The 24,791-nt window shown below is 45.4% G+C and overlaps 1 protein-coding gene across 2 annotated transcripts in view; it reads right to left on the reverse strand.

Moving 5' to 3' along the window:
* Positions 1 to 24,791, reverse strand: part of EYA2 (EYA transcriptional coactivator and phosphatase 2) — a 179,049-nt gene that overhangs the window by 92,314 nt on the left and 61,944 nt on the right. For both annotated transcript variants that reach the window (XM_068565671.1, XM_068565670.1), the window contains exons 5-6: positions 2,116 to 2,183; positions 466 to 643 (exon numbers count right to left, since the gene is read on the reverse strand). In XM_068565671.1, coding sequence (XP_068421772.1) covers positions 466 to 643; positions 2,116 to 2,183 — 246 coding nt within the window. The remainder of the gene's footprint in view (positions 1 to 465; positions 644 to 2,115; positions 2,184 to 24,791) is intronic.

The following is a 24,791-nucleotide window of genomic DNA, read 5'->3' on the forward strand; positions in this document are numbered from 1 at the left end:
GAGCCCAGATCACCTCATAAAAGAGAAGACATGTGCCTAGCAGATTTACGGAACAAATGAATGAATCCGTAGGCTGGCGAGTTAGTTGCACAGTGATGTACATCACCAAAGGGCCTGGATGTGGAGTCATGTGTACCCTGTCTAAACGGGGCAGACATTACTCAGCTCCAGCCAAGCACTGTCACTTAATAATGTGGACCTAGGGTGACCAGATCGTCTTTCAAGGGAAGGCAGACATTGGAATTTTTAGGTAAAAATCTGTAACTTTTAAACATGGGTGCAATTAAATACACACACACACACACACACACACACACACACACACACACAAAGAAAAGCCAACAAAAGATGAAGTTAGCTCTTGGGTGACTGGTTCATTACAACTGGGACCTATGTCCAGTCCATCCTTCATATAAGAGCTCAGACCACAGCCAGGAATGACCACACGACAGTGACTGTACTTACCGCCAAGCGACTCAGAACTCTGGCTGGGGATGTTGTGAGGTTCCTCCTGCAGGACGTAGGTGGACGTGGAGAGGGGAGAGGAGCAGATGCTGCCGGCCGGGACGTAAGGAGGGCTGTAGGACGAGCTGTAATACTGGGAGTACTGGCTCTGTGGGAAGCCGGGGTAGGAAGGATAGTCCTGGAGAGGGAAACCCACAAGGAAGGCTGTCAGGCTGATGTGGGTAAGGGGCCTCCCAGGCTGGGTCTGCTGTGTCTGTCCCTGTCTCCCCACTATTACAATAAAAGCTCTATGAGGGCTTTTATAAAAATAAAAGCTCTAGGGGCTTTCCCTAGAAGCAGACCTCCAAGATAAGGATTCAAGTGCAAGTAGCGGATTTGGGGCGTGAAGGAGAGACCAGTTGGGGAGTGGGGAAGTGAGCCAGCAAAGGGGAGAAGGGAAGGCAGCCAGCACAGGGGCTTCTCCAGTGGGAACTGGAGCTGAATTCTACCAGGGAGATGCTGGGGTGGTAGAAAACACATCTCAGAAAGATCTCTCCCAAGGGGCAAGGGAGCTGGGGTATTTATATACCAAGTCCAGCCAGTCTTTGCTTGAGAGCTGCTCCCAGGGAACACTTAATTCCCTGGCACTTCCTGCCTGCTGTATACATTGGTTCCAGAAAACACCCTTGGGCCCAGGGGTGCAGAGCCTGGCAGCTAGAGGTCAACAGGTGCACCCTGAGGGACATGCACGTGGCCCTGACAGCATCCGTCTTGGTCACGGCTGTGCTGGGCACATATGGGCACTCAATAAATACTGGAAAAATTAGTGAACAAATGAATTAGTAATAAAGACCACATACACATACCCCAGAGACTAGGTGACATTTTAGGTTCACGGTGGGGGAGGGGCCGTTGTGCAAACACAGTAGCGCCTACACAGTATTAGGGATCCAGAATCTCCTATGAGGGGGTCCTGGAGATGAAATCGAAGAATGCCAATCTTCTTTATCAAGCTTTGCTTAAACCGACCAGATCGTCCAACTCCCCGACAACAGTCATTGTTTCAAATGTTCGGCCCCACCACAAAGCAGTGCTTCTCAACCCTGCAAGGAGCTCACGGAAGGTTCTTACAGGAAAGGTGCACAAATAGTGCACAGAGTTCCCGTCCACCTTTAGCGGGTTAATTCTTAATTCACGCTCTAAGTGAAACCAAGAGACTCAGACTATTAGCCAGCATCCATCCGTCTTCACAGTGTTGACTAAATTCAATCTAACAAGCATTTATAAAGCTCCCACACTGTGTCGGGCACTCGACACTGGGATGCAGAGGCGAAGAAGATATAATTTCACCCTGGAGAAGCCTGGGGTCTGGTGAAAGACCACAGGTTATTGCATCCATCCATCCCAGATTCAACAGCCAATGGGTGTCTTAGACTCAGATCAAGATGGAACATATAACGCAGCCCACGTCGTCTTGGAAATCTGCCAGCAATTCCAATTTCTCTGCCTCTACACTGTATCTTTCCAATGGCTGTTGGTACGGTCTGGCCCCTGTGTTCTCCAAAACCAGGGAATCAGAGACACGGTTTCTGGTAGGGCTCATAGGTACAAGGGGGCTCTCTGCGTGCCTGGATTTAAGGGGACTATTTAAGGGTGGGGAGTTCTGCCTACCTGGTGCACAGTTCCAAAGCCAGCTGCGTTGGTCAGTCCATTTGCTCCTTGATAGATCCCTGCTGTGCCTGCAGGAAGGAGGGACAGGTGAGGTTTTTTACAGTCAGAGAGGGACACGGAGGAGAAAGACGCAGCAGAGAGGTGGAGTCTTTGAGGTCCTCCGGCAGGTTGGGATGGAACCTGTGACTCTGGCAACCTCTCTCAACCTCAGTGCTCTCAACGAATTAATGAATAACGTGAATAATATTTTAATTAATAATAAATTAATAATATTAATGAATAAAATATAAATAACACCTTCAAAGGATTCTGGTGAGAAATAAATGAGAGTGCACACAACACAGTTTCTGGTACTCGATAGTTATGTTTTAAAAATTATTTATTTAAAAAAATTGTAAATGTACATAACATGAAATTTACCCTTTTAACCATTTTTAAAAACTTTAAAAAATTGAAGTATAGTTAATTTACAATGTTGTGTTAGTTTTAGGTGTACAGCAAAATGATTCAGTTATACATATATGTATCTATTCTTTTTCAGATTATTTTCCATTATAGGTTATTACAAGATGTTGAATATAGTTCCCTGTGCTGTACAGTAGGACCTTGTTGTTTGTCTATTTTATATCATTTTAGCCACTTTTAACTGTACAGTTCAGTGGCATTAAGTACATTCACAATGTTGTGCAACCGTCACCACCATCCATCTCTAGAACCTTTTTCATCTGGCAAAACTAGAACCATGTGCCCATTAAACAGTAAGTCCCATTTTACCCCCTCCCCTCAGCCCCTAGCAACCACCATTCTACTTTCTGTCTCTATGAATCTGGCTACCCTAGGGAACTCATATAAGTGGAGTCATACAGTATTTATCCTTTTGTGACTGGCTTATTTTACTTAGCATAATGTCTTTAAGGTGCATCCATGTTACACCATGTGTCAGCATTTCCTTCCTTTTTAAGGCTGAATAATATTTCATAGTGTATATATATCCCATTTTTGTTTATCCATTCATCTGCTGGTGGCCATTGGTTTGCTTTTACCTTTTTGCTGTTGTGAATAATGTTGCTATGAACACAAGTATACAAATGTCTCTTTGAGACCCTGCTTTCGATTCTTTTGGGTATATACGCAGAAGTAGAATTGCTGGGTCATTTGGCAATTCTATTTTTAACTTTTTGAGGACCCGCCATACCGTTTTTCCACAGTGGTTGCATCATTTTACATTCCCACCAACAGTGAGCAAGGGTTCCAATTTCTCCACATCCTTGCCAACACTTATTTTCTGGTTTTTTTTTTTTTTTTTAACTGTAGCCATTCTAAAGAGTGTAAGGTGGTAATAATTATGTTTTGAATTAAATGAATGAGTGTAATGACTTCTCCTCTTTGAGCTTCAGTTGTCCCACCTGTAAAATGGGGATAAAAATGATACTACTACTACTACTACTACTACTAGAAAATGCTACTTAGTGAATGAATGAGTAAATGAATGAATGAGTGTGGTGTCATTGCAGGTAGGGTGGTCAGGGAAGACCTCTGAGATGACAGTTGAGTTGAGCCAGGAATGATAAGAGGAAGCCAGTGATGGAAACATCCTGGGGGCAGAGTGTTCACAGACACTGAGGTCAAAGACCCTGAGGTAGGGATTAGCTTGACAGGTTAAAGAAAGAGAAGAAGGGTCAGTGGAGCAGGAGCCCAGAGAAAGAAGAGGGTGGTGACAGCAATAACAGCAGTGAACTCTTGTGCGTCAGGGCTTCTCATGGGGAAAGCGAGCAGAGAAAAAAGTTAAGTAGCGTGCTCAAGGCAACAGAGATAGTGAGTGACAGCCGCTGGGGCTGGAACCCGGGCAGTCTGGCTCAAGTCCACATTTTCAGCATGACTCTTAGACTGTCGTTGCTGCTTCTTTTTAGAACTGTGTTTTGGGATATAATACTATACAATTATATACTATATCATTTATATACGATACAATTCCTCCATTGTAAAAATGTCACTTTTTAAAGTAAACTTCCTCTTTAAAGTAAATCGCCATAACTGTGCAGCCGTCACCACGATGCAGTTTTAGAACATTCCCATCACCCCCAAAGTTCCCTCTGCCTGTCTGCAGTCAACCCCCACTCCCATCCCCAGCCTCAGGCAGCAGTTGATCTGTTGCTTATTCTAGAGTTTGCCTTTTCTAGACATTTCTTAGAAACTGGATCATTACAACATGTATTTGTGCCTGGCCTCTTTCCCTTAGCATCATGCTTTAGAAGTTCATCCATGTTGTAATATGCATTAGTAATTTATTCCTTTTTATTGCTGAATAGTATTCCATGCTATGGATGGACCACATCCCATTTTTGGCTATTATGGATAATGCTGCTATAATTATTTGCATACAAGTCCTGTGCGGATATATGTTTCCATTTCTCTCGGGAGAATCCCTAGGAGTAAGACTGTGGAGTCATGTGGTAAGAGTATATTTCACTTTTTAAGAAATGGCCAAACTGAAAAAAACCCCAAAAACACAAAAAAACAAAACCCCAAACAAACAAAAAAGGGAATTCCCTGGCTGTCCAGCGGTTAGGACTCTGCACTTTCACTGCTGAGGGCCCAGGTTCAATCCCCAGTCAGGGAAATAAGATCTTACAAGCTGCATGGCACAGCCAAAAAAACCCCAAAGAAATGGCCAAACTGTCTTCCAATGCGTCAGTGCCATTTTACATTCCTACCAGCAATGTATGTTTTATATTCCCACCAGCAATGGAAGAGAGTTCCAGTTTTCCAGCACTTGGTATGTTCAGTCTTTGCGATTATAGCCATTCTAGTAGGTGTGCAGTGGTATCTCATTTTGGCTTTAAGTAGCGTTTCTCTAATGACTAACCATGTTGGGCATCTTTTCATGTGTTTATCACTCATGCATCTTCTTTGATGAAGGTCCATTCAAATCTTTTTCCCACTAAAAAAAAAGTTGGGCTTGTCCTCTTAATACTGAATTGTAAGAGTTCCTTATATGTTCTGGAAACAAGTTCTTTATCAGACGTATGATTTACAAATATTATCTCCCAGTCTGTAGCTTGTCTTTTCATTTTCTTAATGGTGTCTGTTGAAAAGCAGAGCAAAAGTTTTAGTTACCAATTTTTTATCATGAATCTTGCTTTTGCTGCCTAACCCAAGGTCATAGAGATTCTTTATGTTTTCTTCTAGAAATTTTATAGTTTTGGGTCTTACATTTAGGTCTATGATATAATGTAAGTTAATTTTTGTGTACAGTGTGAGGTAAGGGTCTAAATTAATCTTTTGGCATATGGCTATCCAGTTGTTCCAACACAACCGTAAAAATTTATCCTTTCCCTCACTGAATTACTTGAAACCTTTATCAAAAATTAATTGACAATATATAGAATGGATAAACAACAAGGCCCTACTGTATAGCACAGGGAACTATATTCAACATCCTGTGATAAACCATAACGGAAAAGAATATGAAAAAGAATATGTATATATATAACTGAGTCACTTTGCTATACAGCAGAAATTAACACAACATTGTAAATCAACTATATTTCAATAAAATTAAAAAAAATTAATTGACAATAGATGTGAAAGTTTATTTCTGGACTCTCTATTCTTTTCCACTGAGATATCTATCCTATACTAATTCCATCCTGTCTTTTTTTTTTTTTTTTTAAATAGATGTTTTTGTTTTTTAAAAAATTTATTTATTTATGTATTTATTTTTAGCTGCGTTGGGTCTTCGTTTCTGTGCGAGGGCTTTCTGTAGTTGCGGCGAGTGGGGGCCACTCTTCATCGCGGTGCGCGGGCCTCTCACTGTCGCGGCCTCTCCTGTTGCGGAGCACAGGCTCCAGACGCGCAGGCTCAGTAGTTGTGGCTCACGGGCGTAGTTGCTCCGCGGCATGTGGGATCCTCCCAGACCAGGGCTCGAACCCATGTCCCCTGCATTGGCAGGCAGATTCTCAACCACTGCGCCACCAGGGAAGCCCCCATCCTGTCTTTTTTTTTAATTTTTATTTTATATTGGAGCACAGTTGATTAACAATGTTGTGTTACTTTCAGGAGTACAGCAAAGTGATTCAGTTATACATATACACATATCTATTTTTTTTCAAATTCTTTTCCCACTTAATGGGGAACAGAATAATAACTTGGGTTATTACAGAATATTGAGCAGAGTTCCCTGTGCTATACAGTAGGTCCTTAATCCTGTCTTGATTACTGTAGCTTTATAGCAAGTTTTGAAACCAGCTAGTGTAAGTTCTCTAACTTTGTTTTTCTTTTCCAAGATTGTTTCGGCTTCTCAGTATAAACTTGGCATTTACATATTAATTTTTGAATAAGCTTGTCAATTTCTATTGGCTAGAAGAAAGTGGTACAACAATTTTCAAGAGTATCAACTCAGAATTCTATATCCTTCAGAAATGAAGGGAAATCAATATATTCTAGAATGAAGGAGATCTAAGAGAACTTGTCACTATAGATCTACCCTGAAATAATGGATACAGGAAGTTCTTGAAAGAGACAGGAAATTTTAAAAAGAAAAGCAAAAAGGAATCTTGAAACATCAGGAAGGAAGAAAGAAAAAGAAAAAGAGTAAAAATACTGTATGGGTAAATAAAGTCTCTTCTCCAAGAGGTTATACCAGTAACTCAGTATACTAGGTTCATAACAGTTTGCTATTAAATTTTAGGAATTACTTTTTCCAGTGTGTTTTATAATTATATAAAACATTGAAATGGTTCTAAAGTCAAATTGACAAAATAAGCTAACCATATCCTTATCCAGAGGTGAGGGGGATTATGTCCCGGGCACTGGGAAGGCAGTGGAGAGGTAAGCTGCCAGTAAGTGCTTTCACTGGGAGCCTGGGGGGCACAGGGAAGGGTTCTGAAATGCCAGCTGGTGAGGGGTGGAGCCAGGGAGGGCTTCCTGGAGGAAATGACATCTAAACTAATCTCTGGAGGATGAGTAGGAGTTAGCCAGGTGAAGAGAGCAAGAACCAGGAATACTGCCACACCTGGGCATCCCCTCCTGACCTTCATTACATGTGTAACAGAGAAGAGCAAAATTTGACTCCATGTTGGATCTGTTTCTTTTACTTTAACCTTTGTTTTTCATTGTTTTTGTTATTATAATCTGCCTCAGGGAACCCTGCCCCTCTGCCTGAATACTAAACTAAAGGGTCTTTGTTCAGCTCATAGGGACACAATCTGACCCTGCCTACCTGTGAATGGCTGCAGAAAAGAAGAAATTAACACATCCCCTCTCCAATGCTGGCCAAGCCAGGAGATATTTTGCAAGACTAATGGCCTTTTTACTTTACTTTCTCACCTCCTCCCCCCCTCTCTGTTCTATAAAAGAAACTGGCATCCAGACCCCAGTAAGATGGTTTTTGGGGACACTAGTCTGCCATCTTCTCCGTCTGCCGGCTTTCCGAATAAAGTCGCTATTCCTTGCTTCAACACCTTGTCTCCCGATTTATTGGCCTGTCGTGCGGCAAGCAGAGCGAGCTTGGACTCGGTAACACATGGAGGCCTATCTGAGACACAGAAACCAGAGAATTTGTCCACGCTAGTATGGCATGATGTGCTGGAATCCCATTCGTTCCTCAATGGCCTGTCCAGACACATCTGGCAGAAAGTCTAGGCCAGCCTATTCCGTTCAAGGTCATTTTTGGGGTCCTGGTTACCATGGCAACTCTACCTGCTAAATCATAGGAACACGCCTGCCTTAGGAAGTCACTTCTGGATGCAGTGTTTTCTCTCCTGATTTCTCTTTTCTTTTATGGCAACCTTCTGAATGACAATATAAGGCAGGTTTGGAAATAAACAGGCCACAGTCTTGTCCCTTGGTATTCTTTCTCCAAAATGGCCTCTTGTTTGTTTTCATTTTATGACGCAGGAGCATGAGAAGAATGGACAGCTGGACAAATTGCAGTGTGCTGAGGGCAGTCCCAGAGCCCCTGCAGTGAGAGAGCCCTCCCATGCCAGAGAGGACGCTGAGGAGGGGGGCACGTGGTCCCAGAAATCTCGTGCCATGCATGTGGTTTGCAAATGGACCCACCTGGAGCTGCAGTGTTAAATGCTGACCTCTTGCCTCCATCTGGCAGGTGGAAGGCCTGGTGAGGGCTGGGAAAGGCAAGGACGAGATGAGGAAAACATCCTCTCTTAAGGTGATGATGGTGGCAGCTCCTGCTAGGGGCCCCTCCAAAATCCATTCATTCCTTCTCTCTCATATTAATAGAATCTCTGCTTTCAAGCTGAGCACATGGCCAATTAGAATAAGCACTACATTTCCCAGCTTCCCTTGTGGCTGGTGTGGCTATGTGATGAGTTCTAGAGAAGGGAAGAGGGATAAGTAATGTGTGTGCGACGTCCTGTTCGTGCCCTTAAAGGGCAGAGGCAGGTTCTTCCTTTCCTGGGAATGGAGCTATCTTGGACCACAGAGCTGAGCAGCTAAACATAGGAGCTTGGACCCCTGCCACATTTGCAGACCAGAACCATCACATCAGTTTGGACTTTTAGGCGAGAAAGAAATGCCCTTCTTTCTTATTGAAGACATTGTAATTTTGTGTGTCATATCAGAGAACTGCTTTTTCTTTGGTTGACTGGTTTTCTTGGGTTTTAAGTAAAAGTAGACTTTCATTGCCTGGCTCAGTAAAACAATTTTTTTTTTTTTTAAGAAATATTTGTTTTTTTAAAAAAATATTTATTTATTTATTTGGCTGTGTTGGGTCTTAGTTGCGGCATGTGGGATCTTTGTTACGGCACACGGGCTTCTCTTTAGTTGTGGTGCATGGGCTCCAGAGCGTGCGGGCTCAGCAGCTGTGGCGTGTAGGCTCTAGAGCTCATGGGCTTAGTTGCCCCGCAGCATGCGGGATCTTAGTTCCCCAACCAGGGATCGAACCTGCGCCCCCTGCATTGGAAGGCAGATTCTTAACCACTGGACCACGAGGGAAGTCCCTCAGTAAAACGATTTTTAAGCGGATGGTCATTCATTCATTCAACAATCATTTCCAAGTGATGTACCAAATATTACTGTGTCAGGCACTTTTCTAGTACAGTAAGCAAGGGCTGACACGTTCAGAGAGGACAGACAGAACACCGCTGAGTGAACAGATACACAAGGAGTTGAGATAATTCCAGACAGATCAAAACACAGTGATGCATGAGCGCAGCCTTACTGAAATGTGGACTGGGGACTGGGGCCTGCCCACAAACTGGTAATTACCAGTTGGTGACGAGATGAATACAAAAATTGAGAGCCAGTGTGTAGAACTGTCTGCTGAATCTGATAATAAAAAATCAGGGCTTATAATTTGCAACTTTAAAGTAAGTTCTATTGTTTCTCAATCTTTTTTTCATTATTGCCACTCCTCTCCCCCCCATCCTTTTTAGATTCCCCCAATCTCCCCTCCCCCTATAAAATTTTAATATTACAGATATACTTCATATCTGTTTATATCTTATACTTTACTATGTTTATTTTAATATATATTTAATACTTAATATGTATTTATATTTAAATACTTATATATAGGTGTGCTTAACACAAAAACAGGAAGATGTTTTTGCCTCCCCGAGAACCATTTTTTGTCCCCTTTGGGTGATACCTTCCCCATCGAGAATGGATGTTCTAGTGATTCATTTTTATTGTATTTTACACTAAATTAAGGAAAAAACCCTGGTCCTTCACCCCAGAGAGTATGTGAAGTACTGGGTGATACAGCACCTGGAGGTGGCCCTCCGTATCAAGTAAAGACATTCCCAGAATTGGATGCTGTTACGTATAGTGACCTGTTTAATGCTGCTGTTCACCCTCCACAGTAGAAGTTGTTATTCAGTTTACAGAAACTCAGTGTTGGAAGAGTTCCATGGCTTGCCCAACCACATCTGAGCTGAAAACTGCTGCTCCTTCACATCTGCTAGGTTGACCACAAAAAACCCAAAAAAAGGGGCTTCCCTGGTGGCGCGGTGGTTGGGAGTCTGCCTGCCAATGCAGGGGACACGGGTTCGAGCCCTGGTCTGGGAAGATCCCACATGGCTCGGAGCGGCAGGGCCCGTGGGCCACGGCTGCTGAGCCTGCGCGTCTGGAGCCTGTGCCCTGCAACGGGAGGGGCCGCGATAGTGAAAGGCCCGCACACCACGATGAGGAGTGGCCCCCGCTTGCCACAACTGGAGAAGGCCCTCGCGTGGAAGCGAAGACCCAACACAGCCATAAATAAATAAATAAATAAAATAAAGTAGCTATTAATTAAACAAACAAACAAACAAACAAACAAAAAACCCAAAAAAACACAAAGCAGAAAATAACAAGAGTTGGCGACGTTGTGAAGAAATCTGAAGCCTCGTACATCATTGGTGGGAATATAAAATGGTGCAGCCACTGTGGAAAAGTCTGAAGATGCCTCACACAGTTAAACATAGAATTACTATATGATCCAGCAATTCCACTCCTGGGTATGTGCCCAAAAGAACTGAAAACAGGTGTTCAAACAAAAACTTGTTCACAAACGTTCACAGCAGCACTATTCTCAATTGCCAAAAGGTGGAAACAACCCAATGTCCATCAACTGATGAAAGAATAAACAAAATGTGGCATATCTATTCAATGGAATATTATTCAGCTATAAAAAGGAATGAAGTACATGCTACAACACGGATGAATCTCAAAAACATTATGCTAAGTGGAAGAAGCCAGACACCAAAGGCCACATATTCTACGATCCAATTTATATGAAATGTCCAGAATAGGCAAATCCATCGATACAGAAAGTAGATTAGTGGTTGCCAGCGGCTTGTGGGGAAGGGGGAATTGGGATTGAGAGCTTAATGGGTATGTGGTTTCCTTTCAGGGTGAGGAAAATGTCTTGGAATTAGATAGAGGTGGTGGTTGCCCAACATTGTGAATGCACTAACCACTGAACTGTATGCTTTAAAATGGTCAATGGTTTAATTCTAAGTTATGTAAATTTTATCTCAGTTAAAAAGAAAACAAAACTGCTGCTTCTGCTACCTCCCAATATTGTCTCCACAGCCCATCTCCCAGGCAGCAGTAAAGGAAGGAAGGGTACAGAGGGGCCCAGAAACATGATGACACCCGCCTCGGCCACAGCCCTGGACACTCCCCACCTCGAGCCCCGAGAGAAGAGGTGATATCTGAGTCTCATTCCTTCCACCCACCCCAATTTCAGGGAGAAATTCTTGTCCCTACCCTCTTTGGGACCAACCTCGTGTTCCCTTTTCATGTTCTCTTTCCCTTTGTTGGCAGTATTATGGCTCCATCATAACCAGGCTGCCAAGACTCTCCGCAGAAGGTTCTTCTGAACGCAGGTCAGACAAGCTGGTCCCGCCCCCCAGGCAACACGCACCATTTTCTGAGATCATCAGACAGCTCTCGCACGCAGGGGCCGCTTACAATACGGGTGAGATTTGGGATCTTTCAAATGTTGTCAGTTCAAAAAGATCCGTCCTCCTTTATTACAGCTGTCAAGAGGAGAACCGGGTTCCCTTAATTACACTCTGTGTAAATTGGGAAGCGAACATGTTTATGGTGTGATTCTTGCACACGATACTAAGCCTTCTTGTTTGCCCAAATTAACTGCATAAAAGAGCTGGTGCCTGCCTGTGACACGGGAGACCTGCCCGCAAACCTGGCACCAGACGTGCAATCGAGAGGGCACTTCGGAGTGGCCTGTGACATTCCAGAGCAGATTCTACATGGTGGATTAGACAATCAGAAATCATATCTATAGGGATATGTTTAATGGAGAGATCCGAAAGAAAATGCGGAGAGGTGTGAACTTTCTGGGTGTTTCTCCTCAACTTTCCCACTGAGAAATCGCTCCTGTGGTGTGTCTGATGTGGATGCTCTAATTCCACTCTTCCTTCCTCCACCGGGTAGCTCTCACCACGCAATCACAAGTGAGAGGTGGAAAGCAAACCCGGGATCAGAGGGGGAAGGCAAGCGTGTCAGGGCCACGCTCTGATACACTTTGGGACTCCTCCTCCCAGATGGTCACATCGGGGTCACGGACCCTGAGGCTGGGTGCACAGCATGGGCAGAAGAAGAAGAAAGATGTAGCAGGAATGAGTTATCTCAGCTCTTCTGATCCAACGTGTAGGTGCCAGAGTCTGGGAGGATCTGACATGCAGGCTAATGCTTCTTGAACCCTCTGTAAAGGACTGGTTTTTAAATGCCTAACCTTTTGGGGAAGAAGATGTGACAATTCATGGTGTGATTCGACAGCTCCAAAACTGCTCTACACCCTGTGCTAGGAGACGAGTCCACGATCACGTGCTCGAATGTTGGGGCAATAGCGAATCACTGTGAAAGTTTCTCACTCCGGTCCCGTATTTATGTTATTACAGGCCAGCAAGTCTGTGGACTGACCCCACGTGGCAGGCCAACTAAGAATGAGGTTGAGGTAGGTAAGAAATAGAAGGAAAGAAGGCTTTTCTTAAGGTGTGGGGCGGAGGGGGGAGGGGGATGCAATTCTCCTGGTTAGAGAAACAGGGCAGAGCAAGAGGGAAGGGAAAAGAGTGAGTGGAGTAGAATGAGGATGAGCGGGAGTCGTGGGGCAGACGGATTCTATTCTCTGCACCCGCATACAGCTGCTGAGAAAGCAGCAAGACCCCCAAATCAGAAGTGGCTGTGTGTGCTGAGTCTAAGGTCGGCAGCACTCAAAACCTTACAGGCCCAGCAGGGGAAGGAGGCCAGAGGAGCTGGTGCAGACACAATGAAAAATGGTGACTGACGCACAGTTTTGGTGCTGGGGAACAAGAGGGGGTGGTGTGGATTGTGGCAAACTGGAATGCACAGTTTCCATCTAAGGGGGCAGCAGTTTGTGGCAGACGCTACTTGGTTCCCCAGGAAGCACTCGCAATTCCTTTCTGCCTGGCAGCTTCAGGACGGCCATGTAATCTAGCTCTGGCCAAGGGGGCTTCTGGGAGAGACTTTTCTTTTGTTCTTCTGCCGGATCCTCCCCTGGATTATGTGAGGATGTAACGTCTGGAGTTACAGCAGCTATCTTGGAACAGGAGGTCACAAACATAAAAGCAAAAAGCCCACATGCTAAGGCAGAAGGAGTAAAAGGATGAAAAGAACTTGGTCCTTGAAGATAAAATTGAGCTGACAAACAACCTTGGGGTCTAGGCTTGTTAAATACACAGTAAGTACCAATATGGTTTAAGCTGGTGGGAGTTGGGCTTTTTGTTCCTTGCAGCCCAAAGCATTCCTAACTCATACAATACTACTTAGCTCCAGCTGACCCTTGTCACCTAGACATGTGAGTCGAATGTAGCCAGGGCTTCTTATTTTTCCAAACAAGTCAGAAATCTGGATTTGTATATAAAATGTCCCAATTTTTAAATGTAGGCAACAAATACAAAGTAGTTGGACAAAACAAAAACAAAACAAAATAAAACAAACAAAAACATGATTGCAGGGTGGGTGAGGCCTATGGGTTTTCAGTTTGTGATCTCTGGTCTAGGAAGACAGGGCAATAAAAGATTCCTGTGCCCACGATGTGGCAAAGACACAGGGATGAAGAGCCCCAGACCCAAAAGGGCCACGTGGACCAAGACAGTGGACGACCCAGCAGCAGCCTGGGCCCCAGAGATGGAAGACGGGATGGGACCCTGCTCCCACAACACACTGGCACTAGGTAAGATTCTGGAACCATGGTCAAAATTCTGGAGAGTTTGGGGAAAGCCCTGAAACACTAAGATGAAACTTTCTTACCAGCCCAGGGGAATGGTGGCTCAAAATACAAATCCTGTTGAGATGCTGAAAATAAAGTCAGTTCTATCTTTTAATCCCCTTAAGTTCGCAGACTGAGATTTATACCTGCTATACAAGGGACCGAGGAATTCTTCATGTCCCTGGAACCATGCCTCCACCAACGTCAGAGAACCTGTGTGGACAGCATCCCCTTTTGCCATCCTGCAAAAGGTCAGGTGCTGATGAGTTCATTCAAGTTCACTGCACCTTTTCCTCATGAGTGCACCCAAGACCTCTCTTTTAAAAAATTTGTTTCTAGTCACTCTCTGTCACTCCATAGGTGTGTGTTTGTGCATATCTTTTTGTTTCTGTGTTCTTGCAAAAAAGTGCACTAGTATTTTGTGGGTAGGTATATAATTTCTGTAAATTCTGTGTGTTGCATTTCTCAGTTTTTTTCACCCAGCGTTAGGTTCTTATCTTTGTGACTGTGGGTACATCTCGCCTGTTGCGCTGGCAGCTGCCCAGCCCTCCCTCATGTGCTTTCTCCATATCTCTCCTGCTCCCTCCTCCGTCCGGGAGAGGACCTGGGATACCTTCATCTCCGCCCACCACAAACAAGGCTGCTGTGAACATCCTTGGACCTCTTCCCTCGTGGCCTGTGTGTGCGTTTACTCGGGATGTATCCCCATGAGTGGGACTGCTGGGTCCCAAGGTCGAACAGACCGAGTTTCCCTAAGGGCTGAGTGAGTGCTCTCGGCGCGGCTGCCCAGGGCATGTTCCCATCGGCAGTGGCATCGGGTCCCCGACCCCCGCATCCCCACCAGCATCTGGCATCATCCCACTTGCTAATCTTTGCTATCCTACTAGGACCAACATGTTATCTCATTTATTGTCTTTAATTCACATTTCTCTGATTACTGGTGACTCTGCACATCCCTTCTTGCGCTTGTTGCCTTCTGGATTTCCTTTTTAAGGAGATGGTGACAGTCACCAATGAAAACCTCTCCTCCCTCTCCTGGGCCAAGCTCAGCTTTAACTTAATCTAAGCCCTTAGAAACTTCAGTTACTGACGTTAGCAGCTGGACTAATAATAATAATGGCCTCCATTTATTGAGCACTTATGACCTTCCCCAGGGCTGGTCATTTTATATGCATTATCTTTTAAAATTTCCATCACAACCCTAAGAAGGAGGTCCTATTAGGAAGTGACAGAGCAGGGTTCAAGCCCAGGTCAGCCTGACTCCAAAGCCCAGGCTCCCAGCCTGTGTGCAGCCCAGCCTTCCAAGCAGCTGTGGAAATAGCACAGGTCACTGCCATCCTGATTTCACTGTCACCCATAGGTCTGACATGCCATCCCAAGCAAAGGAAATCTCACGGATAATCCCAATGAACAAGCATCCCCTCATCAACGTTACTTGCTTTGGAATCCATCTTACAATTTCTTTCCCTACAACGAAGGGACCTACTCGACTAGGGCCACAGTGACACTCAAAAACAGGTACCCATTCAGCAATTAAGTCTGACTGCTGCCAGTATTCAAATAAAGTTGAAGAAAACATACCAGGACTGCAAGTGAAAAAGGTCTGGATATGCAACTGGGGGAGGGGGGTGATATAAAAAGTCGTCAGCAGATAATGTATAACAGAGAAGAACCACAAGTAGAGAGAGGTGAGCCCGCTGCAAAACCCCACCCGCTCAAGTACCCCAGCCATGGCCCAGGTTCCAAAAAGGGACAAACCACAGCTCTTCATAGGTCCATTTTCTGCTTCTTTTCTTTACCCAGAATCCAAAGTGGTGAAGGCAAAGACCTGGCAAGCCCTGGCCCCGCCCTTTACCTACTGTGTTCATGCATCCAGGCATTCATTCATTTATTCAATAAATATTTGCTCAGTGCCTTGTATGTGCCAAGATTTCTATCTTGAGAAAGAGCTGGGTCCCGTCTTCTTGGATCTAAGAGCCTGGAAGGGGTGGATGACAACAGCAAATCCATATGTAATTGATTATTTGCCCTGGTGACTATGGACAAGTGGCTGAAATGTCTAAGCCTCAGTTTCCTCATCTGTAAAACGGAACTGAGCATAGTTGATTTATTTGATTTATTATGAGGATTCTGTGAGATAAGGCTTATGAAAGGCAGAGTCCAGCACAGAGTTAAGTGTTCAATAAATGGTAGCTGGGATTATTACTCTCTGCATGTTCATAATCACCGCCGGAGGTATGAACAATGCTAGTATTTCATTGATCCACCATTTAAAAAATATTCAGGGGAATAAAAACATCCAAGGAAAGTTAAAAAAAAACAAAACAATTTGGATAGGGCCGAACAGCAGATCCCAAATGAAAACAAAGGATTTTGGGGGGGACCCAGATCGAGCTCTCAGCTCTGAGACCCACACGTGATCCATATGCCAGGAAGGGAGGCTCCCATGTCCATCTTGCTGACGCTGAGTCGGCTAGCCCATTCTGCCATCTTAAAAAATCCAAACACGCCACCAGCGCCTGTCCTCCTGCATCTTTGCTCCACATGGAGTCCAGCCCACATCTGTGTTTAATCAATTCAGTTGCTAAATGTCACAATGGCCTCATTCACAGGTAGCATAAAGCATATTTAACTGGTAATAAAACAATCCACATTCCTGAGACTGCCATTTCAGATAGGCTGTCCTGTCACTGCGTTTCTGCCACACGAGTCAAAATAATGCCGGAGCAGAGATGGGGGAGAAGGGGGCCAAGAAGGGTAACGATGCTATGAGGAGAAAGCCATCACATGCAGATCCACGTGTGCTGGTGTGGGAAGATGTCCAACAGGCAGTGCTGGGTGACAAATGGCAAGACGCAGAATCGTGAGGCTATTCTGAGCACACACGAGACGAAACGTTGATATTTGTTAATTTCAGTTACGTAGAAGATTGATAAAGCTGGAGGGCCTCTTAGAGGAGGTGGCAATTGAGCAGAAGCTAAATGGATGAGAAAGAGCCAGCCACGTGAAGGGCTGGGGAAAGAGCACTCCGGGTTGGGGGCAACAGCAAAATGTAAAAGCCCTGAGGTAGGAAGAACAAAAAGAAAGCCAGTGTGAGTGAAATGGAAAGGATTGGGGGGCAGTCTGCACGATGAGGTCAGAAAGGGTCTTCAGGGGCTGAATCAGGCTAGGCTTGGCAGGGGTTAGTTACAGCAAGGCACTGGCATTTATTTCTGATTGCAACGGGAAAGCCCAGAGGGCCTTTCAAGCAGGGGAGTGGCATGATCTGGTACACCACGGGAAAGGACTGACTGTGACTTCTACACTCAGTGTGGTGGAAACAGATCAGGGGGTCACAATGGATCCCAAGACCAAATGCATTATTCTTACTGCCAAGTATCTCTGGAGAGATTCTTGAGAATGGTAACCCATAAAGATCAGAGATTCTGAAACACGTTATATTGTGGGAGAGAAATTTTCAGATATCAAGTGCCTATGGAAGGCACTAAGGTTAGACATGCCTTATATTGCCCTGGTGGAAATTTGGCAGGAATGGAGTATGTGACCCAGCTTGGACCAATTAGTGCATCACATTCCCCTGAGCACAATGATCGCTTTAGGGGAGTGCATCTGAACTAAGCAGGTCCAAATGACAAGGAATCTCAAGATGTTGTACGGTAAAAAGGCTGGAGCTGCTGCAGCCACTTGGTCACCATGAGGGCACTTGGCATTGACATGACTGCCCTCCTCCAAAAAGAGATAACATACCCATTTTTCACTGACTAGATATGTAAAAAATGTCTGTTGAAAGAACAGACGGATGACTGAATCATCATCTTTGATGCTCTCCCCCTCTCATAGATCTAAATACCAACACTAATTTCTGTGAATAGGGTCTCTAGAATATCCTGCAGGTCTATCCATTTTTCTCCATCTTCACCACCACCACCTCCATGCCTCCATCATCTCTTTGCCCAGGGTATGCGTAGTTTCTTCATTGATTTTCCTGCATCCACCCTGACCCTGGTTCAATTCCTTATCCTCAAAGCTGCTCTTTTCCAGCCTCCCTGGCTTCCCCTTGTATTTATAACCCTCCACCATGTCCACAGGCCTGCTGTGACCCGCCTCTTCTCTGACCTCACTGAGCTCCACCTTTCTGCCCTGTTGTGGGTTGAATTGTGTCCCCTGGAAAGAACGATTCAAGTCCTAGCCCCAGGACCTATGAATGTGACCTTATTTGGAAACAGGGTCTTTGCAAATGTAATCAAGCTAAGATGAGGTCATCCTGGATTAGGGTGGGCCCTGATCCAATGACTGGTGTCCTCACGAGAAGAGAGAAATTTGGACACAGGCCTGCAGAGGGAAAAAGGCCCTGTGAAGACAGAGGCAGAGACCGGAGTGATGAGTCTTCAATAAGCCAAGGAAGGCCAAGGATTGCTGGCCACCACCAGAAGCTGGGAGAGGGGCAAGGAACAGATTCTCCCTCAGAGCCTCTAGAAGGAACCAACCCTGCAAACACCTTGATATTGGACTTCTGGCCTCCAGAATCATGAGGGAATAAATTTCTGTTGTTTTAAACCACCCAGTTTGTGGCACTTTGTACTGCAACCCTAGCAAACCAGGACACCCGCGCTTTGCCTCCCTCCATCCACCTGGCCATCGAGAACATCATTTTAGGATGTCTGCGTTTGCTCCTCCCTCTGCCTGGAATACCTTCTCGTAGCCCAAATGTTACTGTGCACAGGAATCATCTAGAGATCCTGTTAAAAAGTAGATTCTGCGGGTTCTGGGTGAGACCTGGGATTTCTAACCCTCTTCCGGGTGAGGCCGATGTTACCAGACCAGGAACCACAGCTGGAAGCCCTGACCCCTCCCCATGGCTGGCTGCCTCCTCAGTCAGATGCCAGCTCCGAAATGACACTCCGTGACCACGCCAGCTAGAGCAGTCCCCACCAACCCACCACTCCAGCCACACCTTACACAGTACCCTGGTTTTGGTTTTTTTCTTTCAGTAGCACTGACAGCCTCTGAAATCATCTTACGCTTTTAGACACACATTTATTGTTTATCTCATTCCCACTTGGATGTAAGCTCCCTGAGTGCAGGGACTTTGTCTTTTATTCACTGTATTATGCTCGGTTTCTAGAAGAGTAGGTGGTATATGACGGGCTCTCTGGAAATAATTTTTGAAAAAAAAACGTCTGTTTTGTTTTTGGCACTATTTTTAGCTCCTAGCACCCTACGTGACACATTACAAACATTCAATAGTTATTTATTGAATGAATTTAAAAAGTGAATAAACTGACTGATAACTTTCTGATTACTGAGCACGTACTATGTGCCAGGAACTATGCTAGGTCCCTCTCCGTGATTATCCGAGTTTATCCCCCTTCTGACAAGAACAGAACAACGTAGGCTCTATGTGACCTCTTTTCAATCATTTCACCAATGTTTACTGAGCACCTATTATATGCCAGTCTGCCCTAAGCACTAAGGACACAGCAACGGACAAGATGATGGAAACCACTGCCTCCGTGGAGCTGACCTCCTAGTGAGGAGGGGCTGAAAGTGAGTAAGTATGTGAAATAATATGTTAGATGGTGACAGGAGCTAGAGACAGCCAAAGCAAGGACGGGAACTACGGAACGCTGGGGTACAGGGTGGGTGGTCAGGGAAGGCTCCGCATTTTAGTAAAGACTTGTAGGAGGTGAGAGAGCCAAGCCCAGAGAGGTTGAGCTACTCACAGTTTATAACTCAAGAGACTATAAGTGGCAGAGTTGGGATTCACACCCAGGACTGTCTGACTCTGGAGCCTGCTGTTCTCCACCTCAACGTTCTCCCACCTCCAACTTGCTGGAATTTCCATCCCCCTGGAAGGTTCATTAATAGTTTTAGTGGGTGATTGAGTCCACCTAGCTAAAAGTTCCTTTCCCCCCTCTTCCTTGCAGTTGTACCTGTTACACAGGGTTCTGATTCCCCGACAGCAGATAGCTGCCTGCTGGGCTGTTTTGATCATGTTTTGTGATGCCGGCCGCACGCGCTGTGGCCAGGCTGCCATGGTGAAGCCCCGCAGAACGCGTGTTTATAACCCCCTGGCAGCCAGCACTCAGCAAGCAGGGGAAAGTCTGCTGGAGGCCAGGGGCTCGCCCTGGGGCAAACAGAGGCCAACATCTGGTTCGTGACAGGGTGGCCGTCCAAAAGCCATGGTACGGCCTCTGGTCTGAAGTTTCCTGGCAGTAAAGACAACCTTCTCCAAATTGATACTTTTTCAAATAGAGAGGTCAAGTGCTCCCCAAAATGACCTCCCACGGCAATCCTCGAACGCCTCATAAGCTCACAAATCCTACATCTGTCCGACTTGACGGGGCAAAGAGCCTCGTAAAACGGTACATCCTTCTCAGGTACCCTTTACAGAAGTACTGGGCTTGCTTTCTCTGAATGCTCCGCTCCTCTGCTTACAAAGCTGCCTCTCTTAAGTGTTTTACCGTTAGGAATAAGGTTCCTTCCGCAGACCTGTAAATTCCAAGTGGGTCCATCTAAGGTACCCCAGGAGGACGTGGGAATACCTTACGCAAAGGCCACAGCTTTCCCTAAGATGTCTCCCACTTTTAGATCAAAGCCGACTTGTCCTGGGTCCTAAGAGCCATAATTCACTCCTTGCCCTAAAACCTCACGTGGCTTTTAAAGATTTGATGGTCCGAGCAGCTGCGGACCTTGGCTTTCATCTCTGCTGGATTTATTTCCCCTTCTCTGGACAGCAATTCCAATCTTTATAGCTTCAATTATTTCCAAAGTCCCAGAATTTGGGTGTCATTCTACCCCACTCTCGCCATCACTAGTGGGTGTTTTTAAGTCTGTCTTAAAACTCAGAGGGGGGTTCACACACACAAACCACACCCTACGTATTAGGTCAGCCCAAGGGATGGATGAGGCCTGTTGACGAGTCCCGCTGCATATTTTGTGTTTATTTTATATTTTCCCTTCTCTCTACACAAGGAAAGCATTTAAACCAAAGGGTTATAGGTCATGGACTCTGCTGATCAAAGTTAACATCATGGGTAATAAGAAAGACTGATATCCTGTAGCCCTGATAAGATGCACTGAGGGTACAACATCACACGTGTGGTCTCCTTGTCCCAAATGCACAACAGCAATCTAACCTTGAGAAAACATTAGACAAACCCAATTGAGGGACATTTGACAAAAATGTCTGATGGGTATTCATCAAAGTGTCAAGGCCATGAAAGACTGGAGGTCTGTTGCAGATTGGGGACCAGGAGAGACCAAATAACTAAATGCGATGTGGGATCCTGGAACAGAAAATGGCTGTTTGTGGGAAAACTGGTAAATTTCAAATAAGGTCGGTAGCGCACTTAAAAGCACAGTGCCCCTGTTAATTTCCTAGTTTTGATCACTGAACTATGGTTCTGGAAGACTCACATTAGGGGAAGCTGGGTGAAGGGTACACAGGAACTCTCTGTCCTACTTTTGCAACTTTTCTGTAAGTCTAAACTCACTTTAAAAGAAAAACTTAAAAAAAGAAAAAGAACAGATTCTGACAGAGTTTGAATCTGCTACTTACTGGCTAGGTGACCCTGTGCAAATTAAGTAACTCCTTTGTGCCTCAATTTCTCCATCTGTAAAATGGGTATTGAAGATAATACCCACCTTACAGGTCATCATGAATATTAAATGAATTAATACATGCACTGTGTTGAGAACTGGATCTGGTACAGAAATGCTGGAACAAATGTCATCCACTGTTAGTATCATTAATCTTATCGTTCTCACTTCTGCTATTTCTCTTTTGTTGGGAGAGAATGGGGTGAAACAAGTATAGCAATTCAGTGTCCTCTGTCAGCTTATCAACCTGGACATTTCATAATACGTGCCAGGCAACTGCTGCATAATATTTTTAAAACTAACACAAGTTAGTAATTTCATATAAAAATCCAGATTTTGCACTTCTGTTTGAGCAAAAAAGTGAGGGAGGCTCTGGAAAAATGGGTCTACTTTCTGCCATGCAGTCTCACACTACAAATGAGTAGTGTCTGCCCCTTTTAGATGGAGCATGTGTTCTCCATGGAACCATACTCCCCTCCCCTCCCTATTGCCTTCCCACCACTAAGGATAAATCCTATCATCCTTGGCTTGATATATTTCCTACAGTTAAGAAAAAAGTTTCTGTGTATCTGTAGTTGGTTGAATAATGGCCCCAAAAGATGTCTATGTCCTAAGCCCCAGAACCTGTGAATAAGTTACTTTATGTGGCAAAAGAACTTTTCCGATGTGATGTAGGATCTTGAGATGCAGAGATGATCCTGGATTAGCCAAGTGAGCCCAATATAATCACAAGGGTCTTAATGAGAGGGAGGCAGGAAGGTCTGAGTGAGGGAGGAGATAAAACAATGGAAGCAGAGGTTGAAGGGATATAATTTGAAGATGGAGTGAGGAGGCACCAGCCAAGGAATGTGAGCAGCCTCTAGAAGCTGGAAAAGGCAACGGAATGTTTTCTCCCCTGCAGCCTCCAGGAGGATTTAAAAATTCTGACCTTCAAGACAAAAAGATAACATATTTGTGTTGTTTTTTTCTTTTTAAAATTTATTTACTGATTTTTTGGCTGCGTTGGGTCTTTGCTGCTGCACGCGGGCTTTCTCTAGTTGCGGAGAGCAGGGGCTACTCTTCGTTGTGGTGGGCGGGCTTCTCATTGCGGTGGCTTCTCTTGCCACGGAGCGTGGGCTCTAGGCATGCGGGCTTCAGTAGTTGTGGCACGCAGGCTCAGTAGCTGTGGCTCATGGGCTCTAGAGCACAGGCTCGGTAGTTGTGGCACATGGGCTTAGTTGCTCCGCGGCATGTGGGATCTTCCCGGACCAGGGCTCGAACCCGTGTCCCCTGCATTGGCAGGAGGATTCTTAACCACTGAGCCACCAGGGAAGCCCCTGTGTTGTTTTAAGCCACTAAATTTGTGGTAATTTGTTGTAGCACCAATGGGACACTAACATAGTACTCGTGTCTCTAACAAAAATAAGAGAGAGAAAACTGCAGCAGAGGTCACCCAATTTCTCTTCGGCTCAGTCCACTTTACTCACTTGTGTGACCTGCCCTCTTCCTATGGCCATTTGTGTTTGCTGTCCCTGGACCAGAAGCCTCATATCATTCATTCATCCATGCATGCACACCTTGTAATTACTCACTGAGGATAAAATGAGGAATAAGACACAGCCCCTGCCCTTAAGAACCTTATAGTCTAAGTGGATATTCAAGCGGATTAAATATAACATTTAAGCTTCAAAAACAGAAAAATCATATTCTTTGAGAAATATACAAAATAGACAAAATTTTAGAGAAACGGACAAGTTACCCCAATGTTATCTAAGTTTTGTCTTCACAATAACCTGGAGGAAATAGATATCATACCCCACCGCGATCATCTCAAAAGTAAGGAAAGTGAAGCTCAGAGAAGTTAATTAACAGATTTAAGGTTGCACAGCTGGTAAGTGGCAAGCTAGCTCCAGTAGGAGCCTGTGCTTGTTCCGTATTTCCATGCGGCAGCTCAAATCTGTCGGAGCTTCCCTGAGGAACACACCAAGCTGCTGAACTCTTTTTTTTTAAAATTAAATTTATTTATTTATTTTTGGCTGCGTTGGGTCTTTGTTGCGGTGCGCAGACTTTCTCTAGTTGCAGCAAGCAGAGGCTACTCTTCGTTGCGGTATGCAGGCTTCTCATTGCAGTGGCTTCTCTTGCTGCGGAGCACGGGCTCTAGGCACGCAGGCTTCAGTAGTCATGGCGCGTGGGCTCAGTAGTTGTGGCTTGCGGGCTCTAGGGCGCAGGCTCAGTAGTTGTGCCGCACAGGCTGAGTTGCTCCGCGGCATGTGGGATCTTCCCAGACCAGGGCTCAAACCCGTGTCCCCTGTATTGGCAGGCGGATTCTTAACCACTGTGCCACCAGGGAAGCCCGCTGCTGAACTCTTGAACTGAAGCCTTACCAGTCTGCACTTAAGCAGTCGCACATTTTACAGTGATAAACCTGGCCCAGGGCTGGCCCTGGGCTGGGCTGTTTGTGGCTGCAGCCACTTGGTGACACATTTGGAGCAGATGAAATGACTGGTCCAGAAAAAGCAGATCAGCACTAACTCCACACTTGGCTGGGAGGGCTTGGATCCCATCCACCCACAACACCAGCCTTCCATCAAAGCTCACACACTGGACATTTATACCAAGAGAGGGCTGGGAATTCCAGCGGGCAGCCGTAGACGACTGCTCTGTGCAGAGATGATGACAGACTCAGTCACTGTCGTCCTTGGGCATATCCACATGCTGGTTCCCCTCATCAGCCCCAGGTGTCAGAGCCTGATGACGGCCCCCAACGTTCATCCCTTCCTTCTCTCTCATAGGGACAAAGCTTGCAAGCTTGAGCGGGGCCCATGGCCGTCCTGACATCTCCCAACTTCCCCTGCAGCTAGGTGTGGCCAAGTGTCTAAGAGCTGGCCACCATCACATGAGTAGATGTGTGATGTGCAACACCTATGTTGTGCTCTTAAAAAGAAGGTGTGGCCCTATTGTTCCACTCGTCCCCCTTCCCTCTGGCTGGGCTAAGCTTGGTGTGAGCCATCCTGGGTCATGTGGAAGAGGGGAGCACTAGGGACTGTGGAGCAACAAGAGGGAAGGGGTCTGGGTGTCAAACTCTGCAGAGCTGCTTACACCCAGACTGTTATGTAGGAGAGATATAAACTGCTATCCTGTTGAATCATTTTTAGTTTTGGTCTTTACTACAGCAGCTGAGCATACACCCCAATGCTATTCCCAAACCCTCATACACCACTGATGTCAAACAAAACTCTCAAAGACAGGGTTCTACCAATTTTCTGATAGGAGTTCTCTTGGTCCGACAATAATTCCATTTCTTATGCAGGTGTTTAGGAAAAGAAGCTGAGGAAAAGGATAGGTGCAGCCCCAGACAAAAGTTCCTTCCAATGAGAAATCCATGGGAACACTGCAT

This window comes from Eschrichtius robustus, chromosome 16 (genome assembly GCF_028021215.1).
Source record: "Eschrichtius robustus isolate mEscRob2 chromosome 16, mEscRob2.pri, whole genome shotgun sequence".
Lineage (NCBI taxonomy): Eukaryota > Metazoa > Chordata > Mammalia > Artiodactyla > Eschrichtiidae > Eschrichtius > Eschrichtius robustus.